We start from the raw sequence: 21,857 nt of genomic DNA on the forward strand, positions 1-21,857 counted from the left end.
AAAACAAATACCGCCGCTCGGGATCAGTCAGGAAGCATTATCATTGCGATCAAACACAAAGAAAACACGTATGACGCGCCATCGAATATGACACTTTTACAAAAACAGAACCGTTTCCTAACAACCCCCCTCAAAGCTCAAGTGTTACATGAAGTGTTTTAGATTATGATGCATGACCCCGCAGCACGTATCACTGGTTAAAGGAGCACTGTTTATTCTACAGCCATATATTGAGAATTAGCATTCTCGATATATAGAATTAGCATGAAAGTACACGGAAAATAATTTATTTACAGTGAGCTTGATCACACCCTCATTTACATAGTTTATCTAGGATTAGACTACGCGTTGAGAACACACACACACACACACACACACACACACATGCCAGTTAAAGGAAAAACACACACTCACAGAAGTAAGGCAAGGACCATGTATTAAATGTTTTCTCATCTCATTATTCACTTTTACTTTTTAAAAACCAAAAGAGAGGAACAACATGCTCAGATTTTTCACGTCTGCAGGGTTCGTTTGAGGTTCTTTTTATAGAAAAAGGAAAGACTCTGAAGATTGAGAAATGCCAAAAACATGAGACAGGATCTCTTAACAAAGAGCTCTGCAAAACTGAAATGTAGAACGAGCGTTTGTTGAGTGTGTTTGTGTGACTTTTACCTCAAAGCATGCGATAAAAGAGCGACAAAAAACACGTTCAAAACCTCAGGAAACAAAGACTTATCATCAACATGTTAACTTTATTTGAATTTGAAGTACAATGAAGAGATGATTTGAGAAGCTATATAAGTTATCAGTGACAACAGACCTAGACACTCCATTGAGAACAAAAAGAACAAACACATTGTGAACATGGGACACTCCTCCTCCTCCTCCTCCTCCTCCTCTCCTGATTGTAACACATAAGGGCTAAACTGTTTCTCAGTTAAAGGACTGACATCAGCTTATGTCTAGAGAATATACACAGGTGTTTCAGCACCGAAAAAGTCTTTAGGGAAAGTAACAGAAAGATCATAACTTAGTATGAGTTTTTTTTTCTTCTTCTTCTTATCAGGATATCATGAAACACTTGAAGAAAAACAGAAAAAAAAAAAAGTTTGTGTAGGTTCAACGGGGATTAAATGGCATTCAGTTTCCAAAAAAGTTGTGTCGTCATGACTGATTGTTTCTCAAGCTGACACGTGATCATAATACGTCTTGTTTTTCTTCTTCTTCTTCTTCTTAAAAAAGCATTGAGAGGTGCTGATTTTTGAGAGCGTGTGTGTGTCTGTGTGTGTGTGTGTGTGTGTCATGACAAAAAATGTACAGTAAAATCCAAGAAATATTACCTCTGTTACAAAGATTACAGTACTATTGACAGCAAAAGTCTTCATTTTGAAAGTGAAATGTTTGATAGTTATGTTTTCAAAATCATCCGGGCTCGAGTGAGTCAAACCCTAGTATTTGTTCAGCACAATATAGGATTTTATTAAATATCATAATTCCAGGACAAACATTTACATGCCTGCATGCTTTCTCACCAAAAAAAGAAAAGAAAATGGCAGCTATAGGAAAGAATGATGGCTCAGAAATAGAACAAAACAAAAACAGTAAGGTTTATATAAATGGTGGTATTGTTTGCCTAAGAGCTCTACTGCATACACAATACCTCTTAACGTTATATACACATTCCTCATCGATCCACTCGGGCTCGACGGAGAGGGAGTTTCTCCTATCATTATCATCAGATCTCATATATATACACAAATGGTAAAAAGGAAACTTGATTGTATTGTCATCTAATTTAGAAAACATGAAAACAGTCTCCTCTTTTCGATGATCACAAGGATCAATTCTCTCTTCTTTTTTTTTTTCATCTCCGTGTCATTTTTTTTTTTTTTTTTTTTTTAGCTCCTCAAAATTCAATTTGAAATACAAAACAAAACTTCAGTCGAATTTCGTTTTGGAAGCTTTTCTCGCTGGCTGAGATACAGTATAAAAATCTTCAGTGCTGTGAAATTTATGACCGACGGTGTACCACGGGTACGTTTTTGACTGTGCTCAATATGTTTCTCCTTCACGTTGGGACACCCCGCTACGGCGAAAAACCTGCTTCATCAAACTATTTAGAGCTGTGAGAGAGAAAAAACAACAACTTCTTATTCTACATTCAGACACCTCCTCCAGCATTTTGGGTGAACACAGCATTTCCCATCGAACTCCTACAAGCAGCTTCTCCTCTTACAAAAAAAAACCAGCCTGGATGAGCTTCTCTGGAGAATCTTCATTGGGGTTTTTGTTTTTTTTGTCTTCTTTTTTTTCACCTCCTTTTTTTTTTTCTGAAATTTGTATTTCCTCCAGCTCCTCGCGGCCTTATCAGTACATCACTGTGGTTTTCAGGAACAGTCTTCCATCTGCAACAGAGGACACACAGGAGCCCAGAATTAGCCAACAGCTAACATCCTGCTGACGCAAATGCACTATTCAGGATGTGATTGTTGATGAAACGCTAACTTCCAAAAGGTTGCCCTGTGGTGTTTCGATTTTAGCTGTGCTGCTACAGATTCACAAACCGATTTGAGGGTGAGATTAAATTATCAGCCGTGGTGAATGGGATTAAATTTCACATACACTATTAGATTTTTTTTTAATCTTTGCAACAAATCATTTATTGGAGCTTCTTTCTGGCGTCAGTTAGAAAGAAAACGACCACGTTTATTGAACCTTTGCATTTCAGATCATATACAGCAGATTAGTCAGGACATACAAATATAATGACACTGTTACATGCATATTTTATTAGCAGTGAAGCACACCCTGTAAACGCAGCTATGATAACCACACTGCAGGCATCAGAATCCTTCTCCACATGTGTTTAAGACATCTCTACTGATCCGCTTGTGTGCACATAATGCTGCACCCGTGAAGTGAAGCGCTCTCTAAGTGACATCTCCTGCACGGAAATAGTGTTTATTGAAATCGGCAGACATTCCTCTGCTCCGTTATCTCCAGACACCTCCAACCTAACGAGCTTTGTCCATTTCCAGCAGAAACAAACACTCTTGTCTGAGTGTTCGCCTGAGCGAGCAGCGCCGCTCCGACGCTGAGCTGGTAAAAGCATCTGTTAGGCACAGCTCAGGAGCGTGTTTGACGTTTATTACCTTCACAATCCCTCCGCCGGAGAATGCTACAGCAGTAATGCCTTTAAGAAACGCACTTCTCCATGGCAGTGCGCCTAAATTATTCAATGTTCAAAGAGGAATGCACACAAAGACGTTTAGCAGCGGAAGTTGTTGGACATGACACAAGCCGAGCAGGACGTCACATTTGACTTCTACTGCACGGAGAGACGGAGGAAACACCTAGTTACACTGCCTGACGGTGGATTTGATCCTGCTGGGAAGCACACTTAATGCATTGGGTTATTTTTGTGATTTAAAGTGATCATTTTGTTCTGTTACCGCCGAGGATTCAGCTCAGCTTCAAATCTGTGCTCTTTATTTTATCAATATTTTATCAATTAGCTCTGTTGGCCCTTTTTAGCCTGTGTTTTATGTTTTGTGATGAAGATTGGAGACAACAAAGGCTTGTTGTGTGTGTGTGTGTGTGTGTGTGTGTGTGTGTGTGTGTGTGTGTATACAGTACGTGTATGTAGGGGATGGTGGGGGGGGGTTGGGTGGTGTACAAACACACAGGCTAATTACCCAGCACTGCCGTAGGTCTCAAAGGCATTGCACTCTGGCTGCCTGTGTTCAAGCAACAACCACCGAGTTCTGTGTAAAAGTCATTACAGCATGAACGCTATGAAGAAACTGAAAGCAGAGGGTGGGAGTGTGTGTGTGTGTTAGTGTGTGTGTGTGTGTGTGTGTGTGTGTGTGTGGGGGGGGCGAGGGGCTGAGCGTGAGGGCCATGATACAGAACGTCATACAGGAGCAGCTGAAACCTCACACGTGTGTGTACCTCTTTCCAGGGGTGTTAATGAAACGAGGACGATTGGACGATGTGACGTGTGGTGACATTTGATACGAGTTTGAGAGGAGGTGTAGTCATCAATCCCCTCCTCTTTTATCACCATTTAAACTATTAGAATTTAAGGCTCACTGATTCAACTTTTGGTGCAAATGTTGAAACATCTGCTTAACACAGGCAACCCGGAGAACGGTGACGTGTCGACACGTTGTTTTATGAAAGAGCGGCTCATTAAAATATGTTCAAACTTTGGTATTTTTATATTCAAATCAAGATGAAAAGTTCATTAAAGAGAATAAATATTTCATTAGATGCTAAATAAAACAAAGGGAATTTTTGGCTTCTCTCAGCATAAAATTCCTTTGAAAGATTAATTAATACATGTAAATTATGCAAATTATGCCCATGCAAATATTTTATGAAGACAATTAAGGGATCCATTAATTACAGTCTTTTTTGCTTCAGTGACATTCATTCATTTAATTTTAATTTCACTTTAACTGTTTTGATGTTTAATCTTGCAACAAAGAACTTTATCTCTGCGCACAGGGTCGTGTAAACTTGCCGAACACATCGAGTGGGGAAGCGGCGGGGAACCGGAGAAGATACCGGGGGAAGATTTTTTTTTTTTCTCTCTCGCGTGTGCACCGTTGCCAGGCAGTAAACTGGCGAGGTACAGTCCCAGTAGCTTTTTCGGCTGCCTGTGAAAAGAGCCGCGCTCCCACTTGGACCCGATTCAAAACACTGTAAAAGCAATTAATAAACACAGACTGTGTTAATATCGCAGAATTAGAGAAGTGTGACAAAAGACAAATAGAAATAATTAGTTCTCTAAAATTATGCCCTCATTATTTCCCCCCCCCCTTCCTCCTCTCTCTCTCTTTCTCTCTCTCTTCATTCCCTGAGTTTGGAGTTGAGAACGTACCCACACATTTCTCTCGGCTTTCATGCGAGTGATAGGCTTGTTTTTTTTTTCCCTTCTCCCTTCTGCTTGTGTAATTTATCAACATCATTTTTTGCCATTTGAGGTTAATTATACAGCGAGGCTTGCCGAGTCGAGCAGAGGAGACATGGGTGGCAGACAAATGCTCCTCTAATTGAACAGAAAGACAAAATGCAGCCTGTTATTCGGTTTCCCTCCTTCATTCTGCTCTTCAAGGCGACGTTCGGAGTGAGAGCAAGAGATCGGCTGCATCAAACTGTTACCGACTGAGATTTGAAAAAAAAAATCTGTTCAATTTACCCTCGACTGAACATTTAAGCAGGACAATGGTTGGTATAAGTGTAAAGCTTCGACACATTTAATTTGATACAATTACACTACAAAAGAGCCGGCTCTTCATGTGAGAGTAAAGTGGCTAAATATACTAATTTGGTATGAAATAGAGGGCTATAATTACACTGTATCTGGGAGTCATCTTTGCGTTTAAATGATGACATATGGATTTCTTTTTTTGGGACATCAAACTGCTTCAGATCCCTGCAGTGACTGAATGACATTTAATTAAGGAGGAGTCATCATTTCTCTTAGTATCATTTCCTCCTTCTTTTTTCTTAAATGCCCTTTCAGAAGAAAAAAAAAAACATCAGCTCAAGTAGACTAATCCAACATTAAAGAGTTAAAGAGGCACAACTTATTCTCTAAGATGAACATTTCCCACTTTTCACAGCAGATTACACGGAGCAGTGTTTCCCGCGGATAAATTGGGACCTCTCCCTGCTGATAAGGGCGGGCTGTGAGCAGACGCAGCTGAGGCGCATTAAAAGGAAGACGTTTCGAGTAATAATGAGGATATTCAACCTCTGCAAGGTGTCTTGTATCTGGGTAAACACAGATAGCAGACAGTCTACAGAGGTTATCGCGAGTGCGTCCTTCCCCAAACACGTACTGCACCCCCTAGGCTAACAAACAAACAAACCATTAAAAATGTACAAGGCTTATTCATAAAATGGATTGATTTGCCCCGTTTATTGCTATCAAAGGGGGGATTCCACTGCTTTTTGTGGTTTTATGACTCATTAATGCTTCCTGAGCTGTAAACAAACCACCTCTTTTATTCTGTGTCTTTCTAGTTTATTTTTTCAGCCTTTTTTTAATTTTTTTTATCTACTAAGATCCGTCCCGACGAAGATCTGTTTCCCGGATGCATCACAGCCACTAAAAGTCAACTCAAAGAACAATATTATTTCTACAGAAAACCAATGATCTTGACCTGGTGCTGTGGCCCAGATGGTGAGCTGTATGCCTGAACAGCAGGCACAGGAACACTAATGTTCATAAAGTAAAGCAGTGTGGATGTGTGTGTGTGTGTGTGTGTGTGTGTGTGTGTAAGGGAGAGAAAAAGAGGAAGCAAAGAGGAGGAGGAGGCGGGTGGGAGAGAATGAGAGAGAGAGAGAGAGAGAGCGAGAGTGAGAGCCAGAGAAAGAGAGAGAGATTTATTGTCTCATCTGAGCCCCTGTACCTTGTATTGTCCTTTCAGCATCTGTTCTTCCACTGCTGCGGTCACTCTCCATCTCAGGGGTCAGAGAGTCTGAGAGAGAAGAGAGGGATCACCACCGTTAAACATCCCTGACATCCACCTATCACAACGCCACGTTCACAGCATCGTTCATTCAAAACAAGAGGCTGAGCCTTCCAGCTGTGTCCCACACCGCGCTAGACTGAAAGTCTACATTTAACAGATGAAGTGATAGATGGTGACTATATCCTGAGTGAAAAATAAAGATACTCAAATCCTTAATTACACTTTAACAACCTTAAAAATGTGATTCTGCATTCAAATATTTTCTTAAAATAAAGGACAGAGGTGTTAGATGAAGTGTCAGAGATGAAATTGTACACCTACACCTACTATGGAAAATATTTGGATTTTGTAGCCGATCTAATTTGTGTTGTCATGATCACAGATATTTGAACTTTAATATGATTCGAGTACAAATCAAACAATATCGATACTTGTTTAAAACATTTGGTATCAAAAAGTATTAAACACTTTGACAACCCTACATCTAATGACCCCGTGGTGTAAACTGCTGCTGTTGGGACCTCGTCATCAAACCCATCATGAAACAATCTTTCTAATTGCACATTTGATTTGACAGATTTTCAGCAGAAAAAAAAAAAAAAAAAGGTCCGCATAACTCACTGACATATTCAAATGTTCGGACACACCGGCTCGTAATGACTCTGTCAGTAAATCAGATTTTATGAGCTCATCATGTTTTGTATGCAGCTACAGGACTTACATTCTGCAAAGCGCCTTCCGTTATAACTCCTGTCTCATAAAAGTAAGGCACAATAGCTGCGTTTAGGTTTAGAGCCTTTAAAAAATGGAGTTGGTTTGTAAAATCTCTTTAAATGTGCTTTACGTGGTTTCACACTAAATGCATATCTGCTGCTATTTTTGATCATTTCCACCATTTTTCAAGCAAAAGCTCCAAATATTGTACAATTCTGACTTCTTAATGTTAAGAATTGATGCTCTTCTCTTGAACATTTCAGGTTGTTTTAAGACTAAACATGGCATGTGAGGGCTTAGAGGTACTGTCATAAGCATATTTTGTTATTATCTTGCATTCTACACACTAAATTAATAATCATAACGTTATTAAAAGACGATTTGAATGTCATGAGTTGCAGTCTAAGTCTTGTGATATTTAACCTTTTGATTTGTAAAGGGACCTTCTGCAATATTAAACATAAATGTTGCCGTTTGATGCATTGTACCAGAGTTAGCTTCGAGCTAGTTTACATCTGCAGTCCCTAAGTACGTATTTAGAATTAAAGGCAAACATAGCAACTTAAACATGTAACAAGTTCACTTCAGATGAGAAGCAGTTTCAGCATTCAGCTTTAATGTAAGGCTCGTAATATGTTAATCAGTCAAAATGTATTTTTCTACAGAAGTCACATGTGACATTACAGCACTTTACTCAGCTGCCTTTCATCCCCTGAAGAGTGACATTTGAACATTTTGGATTGGGACATTTTGATCTTTTGTTTCATAAACCACAGCTGCCTGAAACGGGTGACAGTGCTGGAAGTGAGATGTGAAATAAAAGCGTCTCACGGTGAAGTGTCTGACCGTTGAGGGAACGCATGCTGTCAGAAGGCGAGGGCTGCTTCAGGGTCTGCTCCACCTGCTCTCTCCTCTTGGACTCGTACTCCAGAGCTTCTTGGAGTTTCCTCTTGGCCTTCTTCTCCTTCTTCAGACGCTTCTGAACGATTGCTGAGACGGGGGGGGGGGGGGGGGGGGAGAGAGCGCAGCGGAACCAAAATGAGCTATGGGGTTTAAATTAGCCGAGTCTTACTTCAGACTGAAATCAGATGATTGCAACGACTGCGTTCCAGCAGGACGAGATAATAACCTAATTTTTTAAAAGCTATAATAGAAAAGTGAAAATCAATTAAACTTAAATATTTCATGTTATATGAAGATCTTCCTTAATAAAAGAAAATACTGACTACGACTTAGGAAACTGCTAGAGGGAATGAAAGCAAATTGAAACATTTATTGGGTTATTTTTCATGAATTTCTCTCATTAAACATAAACGACACTGTTAGCATATGAAGCTAATGCATTTAACATGAGGCTCAGAGTGAGTTTGTCTAAGTTAATGCGTATCACCAATTATGTTAACCGACTAAGAGCAGATAAAACAGCGCTAAGCAGATCATTGTCTGTGCAGCGAGGGAAACACGCCCGCTTATGTCAGTGTTTCAATAGGAAACATTAAACATACATGCAGAACTGTGTACGCACACTCAGGAGTGATTACGTCTACATGAGCACAGGCCTGTTCAGTCACAACGGCTGTGAGAGTACACACATTCACGCATGCACACACACACACACACACACACACACACACACACACACACACACACACACACACACACACACACACACACACACACACACACACTGACAGGGAGGATTCAGCAGGCAGGTAGAGTCGTCAGGCGATACCTCTGTTCTTCTGCTCCATGGCGAGCTGCTTCTCCAGAGTCTCCCTCAGCTCCCTCTCTCTGAACAGCTCCATCTTCAGCTCCGTCTTCTCCAGCTGCACCTGCTTCTCCTGAGCCCGCGCGTTGTCGATCGCCACTTTAAGCAGGCCCTGTATAACACACACACACACACACACACACACACACACACACACACACACACACACACGCTGGTGAATATATACAGGGAAAATAAGGGAGATAGCCGGCAGATGTGAAGCAGAGAGTGATGTGGGTTATTTAAGAGCTCCACCATGAAGTGACAGCAAAGCAAACCGCACTGAAAGTGTGTCACAGGCAGCAGTTCTTTGAGCTGCCCACTGTAGTGAAGCGGAACAGAGGGGCTAAAAGCTGACTGGTGCTACATGACTCTGTTGAGGTGAGTTAGCACATTTAGTGCTGCTCTTATCTGGTAAGATGTCAGTCTCTTTCAGCTGCTGCACAGGGTTTGCAAGAGCTAAAAACACGAACACGGATGTACAGTAGGTTTTTTTTATGATCATATTTCAATGATGAATAATGACAGCTAATGTGAGAAGACTTGGTATGCTGACCCCCTTTGGTCAAAGCTGTGTACTGCAAGTGTAGATAGACCTGACACTTGAGAAGGTTCAGGGAGAAAACATTGTTCCATTAAAGGAATTGTATACCAGTCCATGCACTGATAACATGCTTTAACCAAAACAAAGGTAGTTTCTCTCTCTAGTTTATTTTGCAGGGACAGATGCAGTACACATGGAGAGCTGAGCAACACGTCTCCAATGCACTGCACCACAGCATTTATGGCTAATGCTAAGTTCCAATGCCTGTCCCTGAAAAGGCCTTCAAATCATCGTGCGACATTAACAAACAACAACAGCGGATTGCTAACAGATAGTGTAATGTTACTCAAGGCTAGCCAAATCTCAGCGAACCGTTTTGCAATCAGTATAATGTTTTCTTTTTAATCAAATATAAATTGGTGTTCTTGGCAGAAAGACTGGCAATCACAATTAATGCGACGATCGCAGAAGCTATACTTTTCAGCTAACCACCATTCTACCATTTAGCTATCAAAATAAAAGTTTAAATGGATTTATCTCTTGGTCAAAGCTTATATCTGTTGATTCAAACGGTAAATGTGTGCTTTGGCTGCATTCAAACACAATCCCTTGTGCAGAGGGGTTTTTTGGTGTGTACTCACGCTTTGAAACCAAACGACGATGAAACAATCAACCACACAGTTGGCCAAGAAATTCTAAAGGAACGTTTTTGTCTTGGCAGAGTTTCCAATTGCTTGCTTATTCGGGGGGATTGCCTGTTCTACATGTAGAGCGTCATGAGCTCTATTTGTTGTGACTATGTGCTTACAAATGAAACCAGTTTGACTGACTGATCTGTTTTTAATAGCTTCAGTCAGCGACTTGTTTTCTATCTCATGTGGAGATTGTGTGGGTTTCAACTCAGGTAACTTTTCTAGACATTGTCAGCATCGTAACTCTATAGACTGACTCTCTTCTACGTCTCCTACACCTCTATTGAATCCAACTACGAAGCTGAGAATTGCAACTTTATTAAATATGAAGTATTAGTCTCTTTAGCATATTTTAGAGCTCCTGCAGCCCAGCAGAAACGAGAAATATGAATGACAAGTAGCTCATCATGTATCAATTACATTACGGCCGATGCAAATAATACTCCTGACACCCTGGAATTGAAATATCCAACGTTTAAGCCGTACAGTACTGCAGCCATTTTCATGACAATTATTCCCCATCCCCATGCAATTATACCAAATGCACTGGGCTATATCTTACTAATTGTTGATTCTTCTGACCCCAATTTATTCTAAGTTGCTTTATCTTAATTTTCTGCTTGGTTTCATTTTGTTGATTTGTATATAAATATTCAAGGCGAAGATCATTATCAAAGATGACTTAGTGGAGGAGTGTTGGGAGAGTGGCGACGGCTTTACTTGTGGCTTTATAATTACCGCGCGGAGCCAAAGGAGAAGCAGGACTCTGACGCCATCGGTGCAAGTGCAATGAGAAGGGCACCGGCGTGCACACATCATTACACTCAGACAGAAGGCAAATACATTCATCTTTGTGACTGAGGCCGTTTGAGATGAAGTCTAAATGGCTCTCTGAGTAGATTGGTACTGTTAAGGTATGCAGATTTACAAATGAGTGCAGGTCTAATGTCCTTGGTAAGTACAGTGGAAAGAGGAGGTTGATTGTGTACACTGCTGGGACTAAAACAAGCTCCTACAAAGAGCGTAAATAACTTTTTTAAAGATATCATTAAGCATGGAAAGTCTTCAGTTGGAAAAACAGCCTTTTCTGTTTAGGGGATCCACATGTGGAATGCTTTACCTGCAGAGCTCAAACTAGATCCAGACTGGCGGTCATTTAAAACTCAAACTGAAACACAAGTGGACTCAGTCTTGTTGTCATGTATGATCTTGTTCTTCCTGCTTGACTTTGCTCTGTTGCATGATAGTTTGTATATTGTTCTGTCTTTTCTTGTTGAGTTTGATGTATTTTAAAAGGCCCATCTAGGGACGGCCTAGCTTAGTGTGTGCTGTGTAGTGTGTGTAATGCTAAAAGAAAAGCTAAGCTGTGTGTTGAAAGGAGAGGGGAGCTCAGATTCATTCCTCTTTTTTCCCCCACCAACCTCGAACATGTTTTCTTAATTTAATGCCTTCACGTCTTAAAACAGCTACAAACAGAATTTGATCAAATTCAAGTGGCCGCTTAAAGAGACCCTGTGGCAGACTCATGGGCCGCACCACGATGGGCGCCTTGCTTCATGACAAACACTTTACACTTACAGTTGTGGTATTTGAATGAACTCAGTTGTTCCCTTATCACATTGAGCATTTTGAACACAGACAGTTGAAACAATAAGTGGTAAGTCGGAGGCCTATAACACTTAAAGGCAGAGAACGCCTTATCAGACAAACCATACAAAGATGCTCATGTGACTCCTTACAGTGATCATTTATGTCACTCTGTTAGTGGACATACCTGTATGTTGGTGAGCAGAGTCTCTATTGATGACAGGCCGTCTGGGAAGAGGAATGGTGAGGGGAAGCCAGGCGGGAGAGCCTGTCCGGCCAATGACAACCTCTCGTAGCTGTCTCTTGCTGTTGGGGTGCACATCGAGTTGTCCTCTGCAAAAGAAAAAAGATGAACATTGATAATTGATATATCACATAAAGAATGCTGTTTGTAAAACTAGCTAAGTGGTGGGTCATTTTAGTAGTTTTGGGCTACACATACTGATTAGTTAAGTTAGAATGACTTGATCAGTATTGATCTTCAGCAGCCAATCCTAACTCTCCCTTCCTTTTAAAAATACAGTGGACTATCTAATCCCTTTGAGAATCCTTTTCTGTTGCTTCTTCCCAAGGCCTGACTGTGGGGTTACACGAAATCAACAACGACATAAATCCAGCTTCCTCCATTAAAAAGATGTCATGTGGATTCCCAAAAAAAAATCAGAAGCAGGCCCGCAGTTTGACCCCAGAGGATCGGGCTTCCATTGTGTATGCACGCACGGATGCCTGTCAAACCGAAGATGACATCATCCTCCATTCATCACCGGCGGAGGGGTAGGGCCCTGCCATCTGCTGTCCAGCCTCTCCACCGGGCCTCAGAGGAGGCAAGAGGAGCAGACGAGGGAGGGAGAGAAAGCAGGAGGCAGACCGGCAGACACAGATACAGCCTGGTCAAACTAAAACAGTATGTCACACTCTGCTGTTTGTTGCCCCATCAGATCTGACACATGTTTTTGTCCAGCAAGTTTCCATCAAGCCAGCAATTCACAAGTGCGACCATCTTGCAGAGAGGCAGTTTATTAAAAAAAGGCCTCCACAGGAATTCTGCCTCCATCAGCTGTTAAATCGTTAATTCAATGAAAATAAAGTTTTATTTGTAATGTGGAACCCCGGCTGTGTCGAGCACAGCACCTCTCTGCTCTCATCCACTATTCATATCTGTTTATGTGGCAGGCTGAATCTTGTACAAACAGCGAGTGGAGCTGAACAGCCCTTCCTCTCTCCCTCCCATCAATATTCACCAACGCCAGCCAAGTGCTGGGAACAGCTGGTCTTACATTAATTAGTTTAAAGTATTTATTTCACCCATCCTCAGAGCAGATTGAGCAAAAACATTGGAGATTATTTCAAGCATCTGCAAATGCCCTGGAAACATCTCTGCGCCAAAAGTCGAGTGCAAGGATTCACAGTTTAGGTTTGTAATTTGGAGCTTTTTTTTCTCCTTTTTTTCCAGAGAGGGGGAAGATGGTGAAATATGCACCGCTGGTCCGTGGAGAGCGTAAACAACCTTTCTCCCTTTTCAGATGGAGTTCACTCCTGTTGATTAATTAGAATGGATGGTTGCCTAATGGATTAAAATTTGTTTATAATTTGACTTCATAAAAATAATGAATTGCCTTCTTTTAAGAAGCCACTCCTGTGGTAATTTGTTTTGTTCGGTGCAGTCCTGTCTGCGTTTTGAGGTGGGCGTCTGGGTGGAGATGTAAAAATGCTCTCCTCTTACACAGTGGCACAACATGAAAGTCCCATTTTATCTCAATAAAAGAACTAATCAAAGATCAAAAGCGTTACAGTTGGCTCGGGCTCAGGTTGATATAGATGTATTACATGCGTTATATGCTTGCATCACCCACCTCCAATAAAATCACCATAACAACTAGAGACGTTAGTAGACCTCGGGGAAAGGTCTGCTGTTGTAGCTTTGTAATTGATTTGTACTGTAGGCACTTTGTCCCTTATTTAGTGTTGGCATTAATCATAAATCATTGCTTTAACAAACTCAGGCTTCCCACTCAGCAGGCCTCCCCTCCAACACAATGTTGGATCACACGGAATATTTGATGGCTTTGTTGCAGGGGAAACAACCTGTCATGCTCTGGGAAAAGCAAACAGCGTGTTTTGTTCGACAGACTCCAACTACCGCACAGCAACCCCCTGTCAGATAACATTTCCACCAGGAGATGTGCATAAAAACCGGCATTTAAAAAGAGAGGAATTGAGGCTAATTTAATCAATATAATCAAAAGTGGCTTAATGAAACTCAAATGTAAATTCCAGCAGAACATGATCTCGATCTGTGGTTTCTGTGCTTCCAATGTTATCGCCCCCCCCCCCCCCCCCCCCCCCCCCCCCACCCCCCACCCTCCCTCTTTTTTTTTTTCTGGCTGCAAATGCTGGCATGTGTTTGCATGTTTATTTCTCACCATCGCTCCAGAATCATTGACTTCAACTTAATTACAGCGACAGGCGTTGGAGTGATGGGGGCCGGTGGAATGGAGTACTCTGTTTCCAGGTGATATTTCTCCACTAGCAAGGCTGCCAGCAGCAGCTGTGACAGCCTCTTGTGCTTACCGTACGCTAAAGGTACAGTTAAGGCTCCCCCCCCCCCCCACCCCCCACCCCACCCTCCACCCCCCGACTATGAAATACTGTGTGGAAAAACACTCGCGGGTCACCCCTGTCACAAATAACATTTCATGCACAACTGTTTCGCCGGATAATAGGAGCCACAAATAAAAATGGGACGCTGTAAATACAATGCATTCTGAATGAAATGCCATAATTTAAAACAACGCCCCCCCCCCCCCCCCCCCCTCCTCCTCTCTCCGTCCTCCTCCTCCACCCTGCTCTCAATAGCTGCAGAGGGAGTCCTTGACAGTGTGCTAGCAATGATGAATCACCTATCCAGTTAATTTTCTCACTCCTCATGTGTTGTGCTGCTAAAACAGGGACCCAGGAATTGACTTGACAAACTATGAATGTAAAAAATATCACTCGGAGGGATCTGGGCTTATCTCCAATTTACATGTTATTAGATTTGTGTTGCGAGCGGCACTTGGACCTAGCAAAGCACAGGCAAAAAAAAAAAAAAAAGATGGGGCACATGATAACCAGAGATAAAACATGTCTAAAACCCACTTGAAAGCCCTTTGAAATATTTGATGGAAAGTCGCGGCGATGTGGAGAGAAGCTGGAGAGAAAACTGGCCTGATTTAAAAAGTGACAGACACACATTGCAATCTGCGGTAAATCTAGAAGAAACCTTGGGAAATTTAGCTGCAATCTCTGGATAAATAGCTGTAATTGACCTTGGGAGTTGAAAATGTGCCATATGTTTCTGGTTCCTGTGTTTGAAACAGAGTCCCTCAGGACATTTCAGCTGAGTCCTCACACGGAGGCTGCTTGAGCGGGTGGAGAGGAAGATACAGAAAGAAACACATAAAAGAGAGAGAGAGAAAGAGGAGGAGAAGAATGCCAGGAACGAGAGATAGATGGTTGAAGACAGAAGATGGATGGATGGATAGATAGGTGAGGCTGAGTCTGAGGAAGAGGAGGCTGGAATAGAATGTGCGGAGAATGAAAGAGTGACAGAGAGGAAGAGAGATAGCAGAGAGAAAGAGGGGGGGTGTGAGAGAGGGAGAGCAGAGGTACATTTGGCCAGCCAGTCAGTGTGATATATTGACAGGTGAAGCCTTTGTCCTTGCAAACCTGTGTTCCTCCCAGCAGGAGAACTGAATGCTAAACCCGGAGGTTGTCAGCACAGCCAAACACAAAGCAAGGAACTGCTTTTCACTGCACAATTACATTTGATTTGACCTGCCAGGGCTGCGCAGAAAGCAGCCTCCTTCAAATGGAGTAGTTATGACCTCTCGGACAGCCATTAGCAGCTAGCACAGCATTATTCCACCTGCACTTAAAGCGCTGGATTTGGAAAAATCTTGTCAAGGGAAATATCTGTCTTCTGGTACACAGGCAGTGATGCAGAGCTGGGCAAAAAAAAAAGTAGCTGCATGCAATTTGAGCACTTTAAAAAAACATGAGCTTATCTTGCAAATGATGTCTGCACTCTGGAGGGTCTTTCAGGCAAAAATAAATTCAGCTTTATCTGTAAGATAGTTTCAAACATGTACTTCAGGGTGTCGCAGGCGGATTTTTTACTGCAGGAGTATTTTGATGTCTCTAGTTTTCTGCACATTTGTGAAATGCTGTTTTCAAGTGTTTGCAGATGACATCTGGACGGGAAAATGTTTGTGATTGTACACGATCCAACTCCTGGAGGCTTTGATTGACTTGCAGGCAGACAAACTTTAAAAAGCCTCCCGAGGTTTGGCTTGAAATAGTAAAAATGCATTAAGGATATCAAAGTTGAGGGTCTCATTAAGCATCCACCAAATCTGAGTGAAAATGAATGTTCATATCTGTTGGCAAATGAAGTCAATACAAACAGCTTCTTCTGCTGTTTTGACCGTTTCTCAAGCCTGTGTGAGCGTGGTCGATCACGTTGTGATTGACATCTGCCTGGCCCCCACACACAACAATGGAGCAGGTAACAATCAGCGTTGTTTAGCCTTTGATTTGCCAATTTGTTTTTTGTTCAAAGATCCAAATTAAACAGCCTGAAGAGTCAAATGTGGGTTTCCTAAAGCTTTAAAGTCAGTTCAGACCTTCAGGAGTAATCATAAGATTCTGACCTTTTTAGGATTAGTTCACAAAATGAATTGAGTAATTCTTATAATCAGGAAAGATTACAGAACTTTAATGAACATCAATTTCAATTTGAATTCAAATTCATTTCTAAATCATGTATATGCCAACTAATATTTATGACACCATCAAATATGAAGTAAGAAAGCTATTGTGGCTTTGGGTTTCCAGCTGCTTTAAGTTTAGAATGAACCTTCTACAATAGTACTGAGATTGTGTGTGACAAATCTTACGTAACAGAAATCAACTGTGTAAATCCTGTAATAAATATCCAGGCCCAAGGCTGCTGGTAGCCAAGTGGTTAGTGTGTGTGCCCCATGTACAGAGGCTGGGATCCTCCAAGTGGACGGCCCGTGTTCGAATTCAACCTGTGGCTCCTTTCTCACATGTCTTACTCTCGATTTCCTACTCTATCCACTGTCCTGTCTCAACGATTAAAGCATAAAACGCCCATAAAATAAACTTTAAAAATGAGGTCTAACCACATCCAATTCAACCAAACATCAAGGACGTTTAAATAAACTTGAAAAATGTTTTAAATTTGAATTAAAAATAATTCCTTACACCTTTTACTGAAAATGTTATTATCTCCATGAAATCATGAACTAAATGAGGAGGTTTTTATAGATTTGGGTTTTCAGTGGTATTAAAGTAACGTAACCTGCAGGAAATACTGAGAGACCGCGTCTGACGATCAAAGACAAAGTCCTTTAAATGAGCTTTCTCTGACACATGTTTTGCATATATCTGTGTAAGGTACTGGTAAAAAAGAAAGACGAAAACACACATTGATGTATGCAAACAAAAAAAAAAACACCCTCAGACACGAACACACTCATTACACAAACACACCGCACACACACACTAATGTGCCCTCATCACATTTAAGCTAATTTCCTTTTCATCACGGAGAGAGGAAAATGAGTGTTTGCCCCATCCCTGCTGGGGGACAAAGTCAAGAGCCCCGGTCGGTTTGGGCTAGATTAACAGGTAACATTTGGCTCCCACTCTCTTATCACAGCATGAAAATCAAACCGCGTGTTTTCCTCTATCGCTCTCTCCTTCTCCCCTCCCTAATGTTCCCTTCACTTAGAGATGAAATCGCTTGCTGCACAAACCCATTTGCAGAGAGGAGAGAAGGTGAGCAGGATAATCAGGCTGGCCACTGGGCCGTGTTTCCTAAATGCTCTCCAAAACATTACTGTGCAGAGGCATAAAATTAGCGCCGGGACCTTAAAATGTTGACATTTAGCATGACTTTTTGGAGAGTGACACCCTCATATTTTCTTGTAGGATATCATTAAATTTCAACTGCCCTATGGCTGTGCCTTTCCATTAATAACCAATTCAGTGTGTCACTTCTCCCTCTCTGTGCCTGCCTCTCTTGCCACCTTTTTAAAGTAATGAGTCCATTGCTTTGCCTTAATAAATTGAATCGTATTCTCAAGGCCGTATGAAGATAGAGCCACAGATGGACAGGCTGCATGGAGGAAATAACCATAAATCCTTTACTGTCAGAGAGGCGGTGTGAGGTGACAAAAGGAGACAATCGCGATGCTCAATTGGGATCACAGAGAGATTACAAAAGACACAGTGAAAGGTTGATTCTCTCTGTTAAATCTGACTCTTCCTGACATGCATAAAGAGTATTTTTAGAGCTTTCACTGAGGAAAACAAACAGTGATGATCAAAACTAAGAATTTAATCTACTGACATGTCTATTATACTCTGCTACGTACATAATGTAAAGTACTTCTACAGCAGAGAGAATTACAACTACAAATTGTGCTTTTGGAGAATAGATTATAATGCTAGAGCGACAACAATTCACATTGATTTCATCATTTGTTGAACTGTTAGCTGGAGAGAAAAAAAACAAGAAAGAAAGAGAGAGAGGGAGGGGAAGAGAAATGGAAACAGAAAGAAAGAGAGCAAGAGGCAGGGGAGCAGAATCTGTGTTGACTTCCATTCAGGAGGAAGATATCTTGTCTTTTTATGCGGCCCATGTCATATTTATTGCATAAAGGTCAGAGTGTTCATTTGTTCAAAGTCAGCGTTTTCCCTCTCTCCTCTCCTCCATGTAATAAATGCAGGGGCTATGTCATTATCGGACCTCTGAGGATTACAGGCTTGGCTGACTGTGATGACTGCATAAAAGCATACAGGACTTTTGTTTCTGCCAAGCGCACACCTTCAAATGAGCTCTTAAAGGGAAACAGTAGTGGAGACAAAATGGCATTTTGTAGAGAGGCCACCGCGGTTAGAATGGTGGAGACGAGAGCGGGGGCGAAGTGAGTAAAGGTGAGAGATTTCCACCGCTGAATCTATGACATTAAATAAGGCTTTAAGTTGGAGGAGCAGAAAATAAACTTGTGGCTCAGGAGAGAAAATTACAGCCGGGCAGACTCGAATAGATTTCTGTAATTCCCCGATCGACTATGAGCCCAAACTGTCCGGGAGACAATATTAGAGGAAGGACATTATAGTCAGGCACTTTGAAGGTGTTTAGATTGTCTTTGCATATTGACCTACGTTGACCGGGTGCATTTATTGACAGAAGAATCCCAGAGATTAAATTGGCCTAAACTATTGATCGGGTATTTTGCCTGAATCATTCCCATTTCAGAGGGGGATCATTGGTACTGTATACCCTACTAATCTCTCTGACCCACTAATCATCAAGCCATTTATTTCTTCCTCTTTGTTTAGTCTTCCTTTGTTTAGCATTTATTAATTCATTAGAGCAACTTCTCATGCAGCTTAACTTAGACAGTGACTGGGGAGTCCTGTTTCCACCCGATAGCAATGTGCATTCCAGTAAAATATGCCACCGGAATATGCACCCAACATCACAATACACATGCCAATTACATATTGATAATTAAGCATTCAAACAAACAAACAGAGAGGAAATCCCCCGTAATCACCAGGTTTTAATGGAACAAGTATTAGCTTGGTGTGGTTGGCCAGATAGCCTGCTGCTAGATCAGAGCTGTGCTGGGTTTGGGAGGGGAAAAGAAAAGAGAGGGGGGGGGGGTTTAGTAGACACATTGGTGTCATTGCCTGGCATTGCAATCCTACAGGGAGAGGCGGTGCCGTTCTGTTGCTGCCGAACGAGTGTCGACGCTGCGCTGGCACTAATCCAGACTGGATATACTGAGCTGCTTTTAAACGAAGATGAAAGAACAAAAGAGGAAACGGGAAATGTAAACTTTAAAAGGCCAGGCTTAGGAGCACTCGCTCTGCTGTAGGAGCCTCGAAAAAACGGATGCAAATCCATTAGCAGTCCTGGTTTCACAGTTATAAAAATACTGAAGGGGTTTTAATAGGAGCAACGTGTTAAACGTGTGGAAATCTGTTTTGATAACATTATTCATAACACTGGCTTTGCGCTGTGTGCGAATTAATAACACTTCATTTACAGACGGAAGAAAGCTGGCATGGTCTTTCCAGTTAAAGAGATTAATTTTTAAACACCTAATTGACAGGCTGGGGTTAGGCAGGATAAGCAACAGACTATAAGGCTGCAGCTGCAAAGTCAAGGTGACTGGAATAGTCAGTGAAAGGCTTTCAAATCGCAGAATAGAGCGCAGAGAAGGGAGGGAGTGAAGAGAATTAGTCCTCAAGCACTTTTCCCTCCGCCCCCTATTCTTCCTCTCTTTATTAGGAATGATTTACTTTCTCAGTGAAAGGATATAAAAGCTCAAGTATAGCGGCGTAATTATCGCAGAGTGAAAATTTAAAGGTTTGACTCACAATGTCCTCAAGTCAGTGAGCAGACTGCCAGACGATAGGAGTGACTGTGTTCAACACTCTGCATGCAATCGGTGGTGTTTTATGGGCTTTGCCAAGGCAGAGCACACAAACAGCACTCGGCTCTGCAAGTCTGTAAACATGATGGACTGTGGCAAACTACTAGGCCTGGTGTTTACCTTGGCAGAGCCTGGCCCTGGCATGTAGGCAGCATCACTTAATTACTGTTTACATGTAAATATTAAATTATACAAATGGCCCTGCAGAATGTCTCAAAAAAAAGTACAGAAATACATACTCAGGGTCAACCTTATCTGTCTGCAACAGTTGCCGCGGCTAAGAATTGTTTTGAATCGCAAATTTCCTGCATTGTACATAATCTTCATAATTGTTTAATGCTGTTGTCCAAGGGCATTCGGGTAAATATGTTCCCACAATCTGCATAATAGCAGATGCTCAGATATGTTAAACACACCTTGTGTTCTCAGCGAGGGGAAGAAAAAAGAAAAAGAAGGTTATTGTTCAAAAACAGTTTTATCAGGATAAAGACTGTGATCATTACTGTCTCCAGTCAAGACTGATAGATGATTGCTTTGATTACAGACCTGCTTTCCTGACAGTCCACAGCAGCCGATAGAGTAGAGCACCGGTGCCTACTGTGCATCTCTGGTATGGCTGAGTAAAGCACTTGTTCATTTGCAGTGAAGGGTAACATGAAACAGGCCTCAGCCTTCTGATGGACAGGGAGATTTCACCTTCGCCAGTGAATGATAATGCATTATTAAATTTGCCTCTCTGCTCACTAGATACACTTAGCTGACCACAGCATATTTATCTCCCCATCCGAGGCTCACGTCTTGGCAGGAGAAAGCATTCTGTCACTTTTGAGGCATTTCAAAGATTAAAAAGAACCTCTCTCTTTTCAACGTCCCTAAAAGCATCCCCCCTTTTCAGTGAAATGTGATTAGCAGGAGATGGTGTCACGCAATGGAACATTCATGAGGGGGAGAACAAATATCCAAATGAACTCCCGTGTCCTCGAGGAATAGCCCCCTCTCTGCACCATCAGCAATCTCTCTCACGCCGGCTGGGGGGAAATTTGATTGATCCTCTATTGAATTATTTTTTTGCACTCTTTCATTTCAACAGGACGCACTGACAAGTTGTTTGATCATAAAGCATTATTGTCTGCCAAGTCACATTTCAGGGTTGTGATGGCTAATGATCTTGCCTCCTGACTTAGGGAAAGTCAGGTAGTCAGCATGTGTTTGAAGCTCGCAACGCCAAGGACATCGGGAGGACTGAACAAAACACTATGCATTAAAGTCAGGGAGATGAAGAGAAGGAGCTTACACCGAGCATATCCAACTTTTAATGATACTGTACGGAGATACCATCAATGTCAGTGAAATATTTACACCGCAAAAAAAAGAGCATGAAACTGAGGTGGGAAACTTTACGCCTGATACAAAGTCCCTTGACTTCCTTTTTATCATTGCAAATGGTTATGCAAAGGAGGCAGAGAACAAAGACTACAAAGGCTGGAAATCACTTTTTTGTCTTTTTCATCTTTTTTTCAAACTCTCTACATGAGCCCATCAGTGTCCACA

The 21,857-nt window shown here is 41.7% G+C and overlaps 1 protein-coding gene across 7 annotated transcripts in view; it reads right to left on the reverse strand.

Annotated features, from left to right (window-relative positions):
* Nucleotides 1–732: 732 nt before the first annotated feature.
* Nucleotides 733–21,857, reverse strand: part of dachd (dachshund d) — a 104,766-nt gene continuing 83,641 nt past the window's right edge. For 4 of the 7 annotated variants that reach the window (XM_061053191.1, XM_061053193.1, XM_061053196.1 and 1 more), the window contains 5 exons: nucleotides 11,978–12,123; nucleotides 8,932–9,079; nucleotides 8,031–8,189; nucleotides 6,423–6,491; nucleotides 733–2,405 (listed from right to left, as the gene is read on the reverse strand). In XM_061053191.1, coding sequence (XP_060909174.1) covers nucleotides 2,368–2,405; nucleotides 6,423–6,491; nucleotides 8,031–8,189; nucleotides 8,932–9,079; nucleotides 11,978–12,123 — 560 coding nt within the window. In that variant the 3' untranslated portion in view covers nucleotides 733–2,367. The remainder of the gene's footprint in view (nucleotides 2,406–6,422; nucleotides 6,492–8,030; nucleotides 8,190–8,931; nucleotides 9,080–11,977; nucleotides 12,124–21,857) is intronic. The other 3 variants (XM_061053194.1, XM_061053192.1, XM_061053197.1) reach the window with 1 other exon arrangement.

This window comes from Labrus mixtus, chromosome 13 (assembly GCF_963584025.1).
Source record: "Labrus mixtus chromosome 13, fLabMix1.1, whole genome shotgun sequence".
Classification (NCBI taxonomy): Eukaryota; Metazoa; Chordata; class Actinopteri; order Labriformes; family Labridae; genus Labrus; species Labrus mixtus.